Consider the following 11,899-nt stretch of genomic DNA (forward strand, 5'->3'; position numbering starts at 1 on the left):
TCTGATTGGATCAAAGTAAGCATTTGCTACTCTTGGAACAATATTTTAGAATTAGCAAAATTAACAATATTTTTTTCTCGCAGGCTAATAAAGCAGACGTCAGGGTCCTGGAGATTTCTCCGTCTAAATATGCTAAGTTGCTAAAAATATTTCCCGAGTTTCCTCCTGCAATCTCTTCAAAGAGTGATTCTGAAACTGTACAGTGTTCAGAGTCTAGTTCTAGGAAGCGCTCAGCTTCCAAATCACCTTCAGCTTCCCGATCAGCTTCGGTTTCCAAATCAGCTTCAGCTTCCAAATCAGCTTTGGTGGATGCAATTATGCAAGAATTCATAGCCAAACTAGACCATGTCCAAGATGAGATGAAGAAGATCTTTCTTGAACTTCACCATAATGTTTACGTTGCTGAGCATGAATTCAAGTATATTAACTCTTGGTTGGCTGATCTTACTAAACGCGTCGATCGGCAGCTTTTGTGCAGAGCTGAATACCTTAATAAGAAGTGAAACTGAATTGTTGAATTTACTACTAGTTTGATCATAAGAACATTTAGTGATGTGTTGTCCATGTAGTGAATCTGTAGTCTCAAATTCTTCTTCTTCTTAGGATTGAGAATAGTTGACTAAGGTTCATATTAAGTTCTTTGTATGTGTCTTGTAGTTGGAATTTATTTGTGTTTTTTCTTAAAACTTCAAACTGTTTGAAAAGCCATGACATGCGTGACAAACACTGGAAAATATTGGCAATTGCTTATAAGGAAATAAACTATTTTGTACATTCCTCAATGAATGTCACAAAATTATTATTTTCACCTTTCGTTGGTCCATAAATCATTATTGAAAAATTTCACTTATGTGACTGAAATCATAATTTTGTTATCAAAATAAATTATTATTTGCATTGTGTCAATACTCACATGACGAAGTCAATCTATACACAAGAAGACATGCAAAAATAAGCCTTTTGAAGGAAAATCTAAACATCTTTTTTTTTAAAACGAGAACATCATTCTATTAAAAATTAACATTCGAAATCCGATTACATGAGTGGCTACGGGAAAAACCCGAAACAAGCCCCAAAAAAGGAAACAAAGAGAAAAAAAAAAAAAAAAAAAAAGGGACACCCCAAAAGCAAACTTCCTACAAGCCTATTAGAGAAAAAACTTCCTAGAGTTGCAAAACAAAAACCCGCTCGCTGCTCCCTGCTCCCTGATCCGTAGGAAAACCAAAAACACCAAACTGAAATCCACGAAAACCAAAATCATCCTCCGAACCTCCTCTCAAACCAAGCGAAAAACTTCATAAAAAACCGGAACATATCCTCATGAACTTCGGTTTCCGTAAGCTGAGTAGATAGGCCATTTTTCGAAGATCTCTTTTATCCATTTCAATCCTAAACATCTTCTTATGGAAGACAAATATAACGGTCAATTTTGCTAATTTTAGACAAAATATCTTTGGATTCGGTACTTGCTAGTGCTTCTAATCTATTATTCATTCTATCAGCGTCTCTCCTAAAGCTACGAGACATTCCATCCAATTTCTCACTCAAGTTATTAACATATTTTTTTACCCTAGCTGATTCGTTCGGCTCATCCTTGATCATTGGACAATTGGACGTCGAAGGCAAAGGAAACTGAGGAATGGGCTCGTCATATATATACTTAGCCCCAAGTCCAACCATCTCAGAAGTCATCTGGAATACCTCGCTATGTTTGTGTTTTTTCTGTGAGAAAAAATATAAAAATGTGAGCAAAGTAATATTAAGCAGAATAATGATCCAGGCTTGTTATTGATCGATATAAATAAGAGATTATCACCCTAGTTGATTCGTCTGGTTCATCCTCGATCATTGGACAGTTGGATGTCGAAGGCAAAGGAATGGGCTCGCCATTTATACACGTCAGAGACCCAACCATCTCAGAAATCATCTGGAAGATCCTAAAGCTACGAGACATTTCATCCAATTTCTCACTCAAGTTATTAACATATTTTTTTACCCTAGCTGATTCGTTCGGTTCATCCTTGATCATTGGGCAGTTGGACGTCGAAGGCAAAGAAAACTGAGGAACGGGCTCGTCATATATATACTTAGCCCCAACCATCTCAGAAGTCATCTGGAAGACCTCGCTATGTTTGCGTTTTTTCTGTGAGAAAAGATATAAAAATGTGAGCAAAGTAATATTAAGCAGAATAATGATCCAGGCTTGTTATTGATCGATATAGATAAGAGATTATCACCCTAGTTGATTCGTCCGGTTCATCCTCGATCATTCGACAGTTGGATGTCGAAGGCAAAGGAATGGGCTCGCCATATATAAACTTCAGAGACCCAACCATCTCAGAAGTCATCTGGAACACCTCGCTATGTTTGTGGTTTTTCTGTGAGAAAAAATATTTAAATGTGAGCAAAATATATTAAGCAGAATAAGGATCCAGGCTTATAATTGATCAATAGAAATAAGAGATTAAATCATATTATATTGTTGCAACTACTTCTGCTAAATATCTAATATTTATTGTTATCTGATATACTGATATATGTATATATACGTAACTACTACACCTATACATCAGGAACTAGCATATTTTCTAACAACAAATCATAATCATATTAAAACAATGTTATTCGAAAATGCTTACTAGCATCCAGCCCATATATCCTTCAATGGTTCTCATGCCTTTGCCCGGGATCCACTTATATTCTTTTTCGAGTTCTAAAACCAACTCATGCAGCTTGGCAAAGCGCTTTATCTGCTGTTTGATTAAGTCCCTTGATTGCACTTCTTTGAATGAGACTAAAAAAGCATCCATAATATTGACATAATTGATTTTCTTTTTTGATTTTTTGCGTTCTTCTAAACAGCTGAGTAATTTTTCATGGTCAACGGTCCATAATCTAGGCCAAACCATATTTGACAAGAATATCAGACTAAAAACGTAACCTGCAGATACATAAAAAAAAAAAAAAAAAAAAAATTAACACTTCATATTAGAGTAATCAAACACGAGCACAGAATTTTCAACAGAAAATGGAAAAATGACATACACAGAGATCGTTGAGCGAGGAGAAGTTGCTGAAGATAAGACCGTCGAGAAGAACAAAAATCTGAACGGAAATTCCAAAATTCAATTATGGAATGAAAACAAATTTTAACTACAAACAAACAATCAACAACATCAAAAATGACATACACAGAGAGGCGACGATGCCGACGGGAAAGGTAGACGGCGAACGATGACCGGACTGAAAGACGGCGTGGAGCTGGGAAGATCAATGAAATCAATCCAAAAGTCACAAATTGAACGCGTATTCCATGAAATCAACCAATTGAACACGTAACAACCAAACCTCAACCTCAAATTGAAATATTCAAACATCAATTTCACGATTTACGTTCAAAATCCAAAAGCCCCAAAATTTAAAATCCTAATCGGACCAAACACTCTTTTCTCTCATTCTCTGATCTTCACACTTCATAGTTTAAAAAGAAAATACATAATTTCTAGAGATAACTCTTTCAACAATACATCAAATGCACCCAAACAGAGAAGCACACACCCACACGGTCACACCCAATCCCTCATTCACTCTAGAAGAAAAAACCCCTAATTTTTCTCAGAGGCAAAGAGACTGTAAGAGACCAAGGGAAATAGATAGAGGGAAAGATGAGTGATAGAGATAGACGAACCTGTAGGCGGAGGGACGGCGGAGACGCGGCGGAGACGCGGCGGACGACGACGGAGAGAGCGAGAGAATGAGGAGTGAGAGAGACGGTTACGTGTTTGGGAGGTGTCGAGTCTCTTTTAATTCATAATCCTGACATAAATATTTTCCTTTTATTTTTTCCTATTTATTTTTTGAATTTACTAAAATACCCTCTCTTTTTTTTTGGATCGGAAACTAAAATACCCTCTTATTATGGGATAAGTTATAATAAAAAAAAAAAAAGTCCATTAGGCCTCTCCATTCTCTCCAACCATATTGTAAATGCAACGGCAAATATATAGAGCGTGATACACTGTCACACTATATTTGCCGTGACACTGACACTGTTCACACGGCATTTAAAAAAAAATTATTTTTCCTTTATTTTTAACTCTATAAGTATTTAAAAACATATTTTTGAAAAATATCATGAAAAAATGACTCTTATTAGATAATGGGAAAAACATTTACAAATGGTCGTATTTTTTCGAATAATCCCATCGAGAAGTTTATTAAGATATTTTTGGATCGGCCTTGCCAAACATTGTCTCATATTTGGGGATCGACATTGGGAAGAGATTGTGCAACCGAGGACAACTCTTTGGAGTGACTCCATTGATGCAACACTTCACCGGAGGCATTGTAGAACAAAATGTTGGTGGATTTCTCGCCGATTTCCATCGACATAAAACCTTGACCATCATAGTAGAGCTTCAGCTCGTTTGGGTCCCACGGTTTCACATCGCCTCTCCATGCCTTCGATCCAGCCCCGCTTGTCAAGAACTGGATTCGGCTGCGCACAGAGGATTCACCACGCTCATGGATAAGATTATCGTACGTATTGTTTGAGAAAACTAGTCAAAACGATTTCCTAAAGGGAGCTTAATTAATCACCCAAAAGAACGATATAAATTGACGAATAATAACCTTACAAACTAACATGATAAAAAAATATATATATATTTTAGGGAATAAACTTGAAAAAATCAGGGGAAAAAATGTGATGTTACTACTTACTATCAAGTATCAACCTTTTTCATTCAGGTATGTACAATTTATTATTTCTTGCTTTGTGGTGCAAGTAATTGTAGCGTCACATACTTGTAGATTAAGTTATTCCAAATTAGCTTTTTTAGAGAATTATATATATGAATATTTTTAAATGTTTATTTATTTATTTTTTCTTTAGCAATACTCCAAAAGTTTAAATGACTTTGTTTATTGTGTTGTCTATTTTTATGGCTACCCAACTTTTAGTATAATAGTCCTTTTTTTTTTTAAGTTAAAGTATTTTTACCTTTTGCTATCAATAATATGCTCCAAGCAATGGTCATGGCCGTTGATGTAGAAATCAACATTGTTTGCCTGAAACGTTTTACAAGGAAAATGAAACGAGTTTCTTTGAACATATATATATATATATATATATATATATATATACATATATATATATACATATATATATATACATATATATATATACATATATATATGTATATATATATATATGTATACATATGTATATATAAGTAAAATAAAAACCTCAAGGATCGGAAGGAGGTGTGATTCAAGCTCAAGACTGTTTCCATGATGTCCTGCGCTTTTGATAGCATGGTGCCCAACAACAATTTTCCACAATGCATTCGAATGTTTCAGTGCCGAATTCACACCCTATCATTTATTACGACTTACCATTACTCATAATATGTACGGACGAAGCCATAAAATATAAAATATGCACATATATATATGGACAGATTTTTTTTTATTATTATTTTTTTTTTTTTTTACAAAACTATACTGAAATTCATTACTTGTTTGTGTTTATTCATGTGATACTATATTAGAATGTGTTTTTATTTGTGTATGTTTTTAGTTTATAATTTTTTAGTGTGGACGTGGGTGATTTTTTTATTTAGAAACTCACCATATTGACTTGGGTTCATAAAAATAAATAAATTGATATCTATAGCTATAATCAATAATCGAGATATTATTATAGAAGAGTAATTTAATAAAATTGGGATATAATTGTAGAAGATTGATTTAAAATTGAGATATTATAAAAATATATTAGTTACATATAGTCATACAATTAGCTATATTATACTTTTACGTTTTACAATAATATTTTAAACATATATAAAAAAAAAACCCTTGGTAGCTATGTTCAGGCGTCTACTATATATATATAACGTATCAATTTTGTCCAATTATATTAAGATATGTCTGTTTTATCGTCGAATAAAATTCTGAATGATGTCCGTTTTGGTTAGACCTTTTTTTGTCAATTATTTTTTAGTTACCTTTAAGAGGTTAGAGAGGTATTTGTCTCTTGGTAGTACACCCCTCCAGTCATAGGTGTGGTCCTTTGGGTTTGTGAAGTAATCATCTACAAACGGAGTTGTGTCCACAAAGAAAAATTCCACGATTCCTGTCACATAAGAAACCGTCAAAGTTCGTCGCCGCATTTTAATCGTAAAGAAAAAATATATGTAGTAAGATAGCGCGCGCATGTATCATATGATAAACTTTGAATCTAATGTCAAATTAGCAACAACATTCACTTGATAAACTTTGAATCTAATGCCAAATTAGGAACAACATTCCCTTGTTTTGAAAGCATGGCTTGATTGAAAATCCCGAGATCTTTGAACCCTAAACCACCAAATGGTTTTGGCCTACACAATTTATTCCATCACTTCCAATGCATTCCATTGAAATTGGGCTATTATGGATCGTCTTCTCGACTAAGAGAGACCGTGATCCGAAAACAACTTACAAGTACTTCAGTAGTGCAAGAGCCGCGGCCTTGATGAGTATTCCCGACCCGTTAAGAAAAAAAACCCTACCCTCACTACTATAAAATACCCCTTTAGAGTCGCTCAAAAAGCGACGTGTTATATTTTGGGCGTCGCTTTTTGAGCGACGCGTATGCTAGTAACGCCCAAAGTATGGGCGTCGTTTATGACTGAGCGACGCTCCACGTAAACGTCACGTCGGATTTGGCGGTTGATGTTACCTGGTTGAATGGCCTTTATTTTACTCTTCTCCACGTCAACCGAGCTCCAAAATATTATTTCTTGCGTCGCTTTAAAATGTACCCGACGCAAATATAGCGACTTCTAATAGGTATTTTGTAGTAATGTCTTTCATTGGGCAACACATGATTCTTGTCCGGCCAAACAAGCATGGAAGCCACACATATTTATTACACGAGTTTTCCCCCCGAAATTTCGAGACAAGTACCGAGCCCCTCTATGAGGGATGTTTGGACTAAAACTCATAGTTGATTTCGATAATATATGCTTCCCGGAAGCAATAACCACATAATGCTCAAACAGAAACACAAATAAAGGTCAACCACAACCAGTCATTGAGCCCACATAATCTATGTCCCTATTTTCAGTGTGAGAGAGAGGACTATCAAATTAAGCACAAACACCAATAGATCTCTTAATACATTGTGTCCTCTCATCGTTGTCCAATACTTTTAACTTCTCCAATCTAGTTTCCTAAAAAACAACCAATTGCATTTGTCAACGCATAAACATGTGACAAATGGATCTTAATTAACCCAAAGTATAGTGAATAAAAACTTTTGTGAAATTGGGTTGATGCCGTCATCAAGTTCTTTGCGAATAAGAACGGCCATGTTCAAGTAGCACGGCTCATTGGAAAGAATCCGGAGTTTTTGTCTACTTCGTTGAAGAGGTCCCTAAAGAAGCTACAACGTACCGGCTTAGCTGCGAGAATTTTCCTCAAAAGGCTGAACAATAGTGCTTGTTTTCCCCTCCGGATCCAATTTTTGTTAAAATTTAAAGGCCTTTCTATTTTTCCATTATGTCATCCATAGTACTCTTGAATCCAAAAGATTCCGAAAGATAAGAGAAGAAGGGTCCAATGCAGAGGTGGGAAAAAAAACTCTCATAGGGGCTTAGAGAGAAAATTGACATGTGGTTACTTGTAATGATTGAAATATACTCTTAACCTATTTACTGATATTTTCCTTTCGTTGTCGATAGAATTGAAAGTTTGCATTAATCGTTGCATTATTAAATTTATAAAGGAAAGTTTATTTTCGCATTAAAAAAGTAACAGTTTATCCATCTACGTAGTTATTATATATTAACTACAAATAAATCATATTATATTAATTTAAGAAAATTAAATTAGGGAAATACTTCACCCTAGAATAGTGTATGTATAATCAGGTTTCCATTAAAAAAAAATAACAAAAAAAATAAATGCATGTATGTTTGTGTATACTACGTATGAGGCCCTTTTTTTGTAAAAAAATTAATTGGCAATATTAATGAAGAATACAAAATTATTTTTTTAGTTTACCATAAGTAGTATGTGCAGATTTAAATACGTATTATTTATTCGCATCCAATAAGAGCCAACAATGAGAAGATAAGTATTTTTCTTTTTGCCTTAATATTTTTTTTATAACACTAGCTATAAACTTACCTGCTTTTAAAATGAACGATCTCATGCAAAGGAATCTGATATCCCTCCTTCTCAACACATGGCTTAATTGAGCTAAAACGTTTCCACGGTAGTCATGGTTCCCCAAAACTGTGAACAATCATCATTTAAATCAATGACAGATTTAGCTTTGGACTAATTCTCAAATTTGATATGAGAATATTACCATTGTACCATAGCTTCCTCAAACTTGGGGCAGTGTAGATTTCGGAAAACGACTCAAAAAATGCAGCGTCGTCTACACCGGTCAGACCATCATCGTAGAAATTATCGCCGGTAGAGATCACAAAGTCGATGTCAAGTTTCTCTCCAACAACGCCCATCTGCATTTTGTTTTTTCTAATATATTAAAAATAAAAATTTACTAATAAGCTATGTTGATATAATAGGCATTTCAGATATTAAAAAAAAATACCATGTATCAAGGAGATTTTTTTTTTTTTTTTGAAGATTGTATCTAGAAGATTATATAGGTTAAAAAATTTAACTCATTTATGTTTAAACAATTATAAAAGAAATAAGTATCAATTACACTAGCCATATTATTTAATAATATACAAAGTTAGAGACCAAACGTGGTAGGAGTTAATAAACACCCACTCCCGCATATAAGAGTTTGAGTAAGTAATATTAATTAAAAGTATTAAATTTTAAAATTATCATTATTATATCTAATTAAAATAAATTATTATTCTATCTAAATATCTAATTAATAAATTTATAAAATAAATGAGATTTGTCTCAAGTTAGTAAACATAAAACAATTTATAAAATTTCGCAAATATCAATGTTGATAAATCGCTTTCTTCATGTTTATATAGATTTATATATGGGTGAAATATGTTGGTGTCAAAATATATGTTTATTGATTGGCACTTTGGTTGTTTTTCTATTTTGCTTAAAAGCTTGCCTATTTTTTAACTAATAAGTTTCAAATGGTATTGTGCTTTTTAAAAAAATTACCTTACACCAATTACCGCGTTACATATCACAAATCACAACCTCTAAAGAGTTTAATTCAAAGACAATCCAACGTAGTTAATTCTGTATATCCAAAGTAATTAATCACAATCTCTTGTGATTAATTCTATCGCAATTTCTATCTTCCTTTCTCGTCGAAACATTATTTAGTCCTTTTGAAATATGCTTTGGATTATTCTGTTACGCAGTTAATTTCTAATTATAAAAGACAAAGAAACATTTCGGGACAAAAACAAGATTTGAAAAAACATTATGCACCAATCAAATGAAAACAGAAGCTTATATCAGTTGCGCATTCGTTTTCGCAGTCGCATATATAATCTTGCACGGAAAGCAACCAAAATTAAATAATGCCTTGCATGATATAAAATATATATATATATATATATATATATATATATATATTAAGAATGACACGTGTGCTAAAATAAAAAACAGATGATATATGGTCGATAAAATAACCTGAAGAGCAACATCGGACTGGTTGTAGAATCCCCGGCGTCCCCAATCTCCGACGACCAAAAAACTGAGAGACTTATCATCTGTCAGTTTGTGACTAAGTCGCTGAAGCTCGGTCGCAGAAGATAATAATGAGAGAGTTGAACTGAAAATAATGAAGAGAATAATGGCTCTATAGTTGTTATGATCAGAGGAAAAATTAGAAGCCATGGTCATAGGAATATTGAATAATTTTTTGGGGGGTTTTGAGGAGTTGTGTTTTTGTTTTTTGTTCTTTTAAGCGAGGGAGTGTATTTATAACGTAAGGAAGTGAACAAGTAAAATGGAATAATCTTTGTTTAGGACATTACTTGCAAATATTACAAAACACAGATTCATAATTAATGTGTGCGTGTGTGTGTGTGTATATATATATATATATATATATATATATATATATATATATATATATATATATATATTCTTTTACGTAATTAATTCTTTGTAGTTGTAGTGTAAAAATCCACAAAAGAATTAGGCATCGAAATACATACAAATTAAAAGCCTTTTGTATGAATATCATTATCGTACCTTTCATTTTAATGATTGGTAATAGAGTCACCGAAAAACACCACGTTTGTTGTCGGAGTCGGAACGACAACTGTTAGATTTTAAAATCTGATTTTGACTAAAAAAAAAAGTGGAAACTGATATACTCGATGATAGGAGCACGATCCAATTTACAGTTTGTGAAGTAGAATTTCGGTTGTTGAGGTATTAAAGTTTAAAGTTTTCTCGCCAGAATCGTAAAGCTTGAGTTTTCCAGGGAATGAAAACAAATTCGATAGTCGAAAGTGAGGAAGATGAAATGATATTCAGAGGATAGAAGGAGATGTCAAGATTAGATAGTAATACAAAAAAAAAAAAAAAGGAAAGAAAAAGGAGAAAAAAAAGTTGAGTGAAAAAAATGGAAAACACCGAAATTCCATTAAAACTAAATACAACTTGAAATTTTTTGAGTTGTATCATGGCAGTTATCAAACAAATACTAAATTCTTCTTCTTTTTTACTATTCAAGTTAAAAAAGTTAAAAACAGTTTTCAAGTTATGAAACAAGGCCCAATTCTTTTCCATTGAAAAACTCAAATAAAATAAATAAATAGTTTGTCATCTGGTTATACAGAGTTATAGATTCATAAAGGTGTGAATCCAGAATCCAAGGAACCTAGAAACTCTACTTGGTAGGAGTAAAAAAGGGTATGGACCAAAATAGTAGAAACTATGTTTTTTTGACAATTCAACTAGTAATTGTAAACATGAAAGTATACACTTGTCATAAACTGTAGACTTACAATTCTATAATTAACAACAAATATATAAGTCTACAGTTACAAGTAAAAATGTCCAAAACCATTGTTGTTATTATTTTAGTCAAAAGTATCAAAGTTGCTACTAGTTGATGTTATTTCCCATTTTTTTTTATATTGGTGGGACATAAAAAAGAATTAAGGAATTTAGACAAAACTAATAGTAGAGTCGTGTACTTTTTTATCCTTTCATTTTACTTTTTTTTTTTTTTTTTTTTTTATCAAATTCATTTTCCTCTTGTTTCCTTCTCTCCCTTAATTATTAACTATTAACGTCTACTCTCTCTCTCTCTCTCTCTCTCTCTCTATATATATATATATATATATATATATATATATATATATATATATGTCACTCTTCTTCGCTCTCGCTCTCTTTCTTTCTATCTTCTCCTTGGTCTTACTTTCTTTCTCTCACGACTCTTGGTCTCACTCTCTCTTCCCCCATTGCTCATGCCGACGGTCTCCCTCTCTTAATCTTACGTCATAATCTCATTATCTTCCGGTAGTGTTAAGGTTAGTGTTTTACATCCAAACTTTTCATTTTTGAAAAACTTGAAAAAATAGATTTTTTGTGGTACCCTTAGTTAGTTATGGGTAATTATCTAATTTAGAGTTTTTACACTTTATTAGTCGTCTATTTGAATGAATTTCCAACTCTGTTTATTTTGCCATATTATAGGATTGTTTGAAGATTTGTTGACATATATGTCAACAAATGATATGATAAGGTTGACATATATGTAAACAAATCTAAGCTTGTTTGAAGATTTGCTGCCATATATAAAGAAATCATGTCATTAGTTAATATATATGTCAACATATTTTAGGTAGTTAGATGATTTTTTGAGATATATATCAACAAATGACATGATTCTGACATATATGTCATCAAGTCTTGTCTTGTTTGATGATTT

General features: G+C 32.7%; 2 protein-coding genes across 2 annotated transcripts; both read right to left on the reverse strand.

The window, feature by feature from the left end:
• Positions 1 to 966: 966 nt before the first annotated feature.
• Positions 967 to 3,790, reverse strand: LOC149398486 (uncharacterized). The gene is made up of 7 exons (XM_089613983.1): positions 3,689 to 3,790; positions 3,192 to 3,261; positions 3,046 to 3,105; positions 2,640 to 2,941; positions 2,238 to 2,378; positions 1,817 to 2,143; positions 967 to 1,722 (listed from the first exon to the last, which is right to left on the reverse strand). Exons 4-7 carry the CDS (start codon positions 2,907 to 2,909, stop codon positions 1,402 to 1,404), a joined length of 1,059 nt encoding a protein of 352 aa, XP_089470109.1. The 5' UTR covers positions 2,910 to 2,941; positions 3,046 to 3,105; positions 3,192 to 3,261; positions 3,689 to 3,790; the 3' UTR covers positions 967 to 1,401.
• Positions 3,791 to 4,254: 464 nt separating this feature from the next.
• LOC149398487 (purple acid phosphatase 7-like) lies at positions 4,255 to 9,846 on the reverse strand. The gene is made up of 7 exons (XM_089614596.1): positions 9,640 to 9,846; positions 8,363 to 8,519; positions 8,179 to 8,286; positions 6,012 to 6,139; positions 5,248 to 5,376; positions 5,003 to 5,070; positions 4,255 to 4,498 (listed from the first exon to the last, which is right to left on the reverse strand). The coding sequence occupies exons 1-7, from the start codon at positions 9,844 to 9,846 to the stop codon at positions 4,255 to 4,257; spliced, it is 1,041 nt and encodes a 346-aa protein (XP_089470722.1).
• Between the last annotated feature and the right edge of the window lie 2,053 nt (positions 9,847 to 11,899).

Source organism: Urtica dioica, chromosome 5 (assembly GCF_054948205.1).
Source record: "Urtica dioica subsp. dioica isolate 48M chromosome 5, U.dioica_male_clone48M_v1_H2, whole genome shotgun sequence".
NCBI classification, from domain to species: domain Eukaryota; kingdom Viridiplantae; phylum Streptophyta; class Magnoliopsida; order Rosales; family Urticaceae; genus Urtica; species Urtica dioica.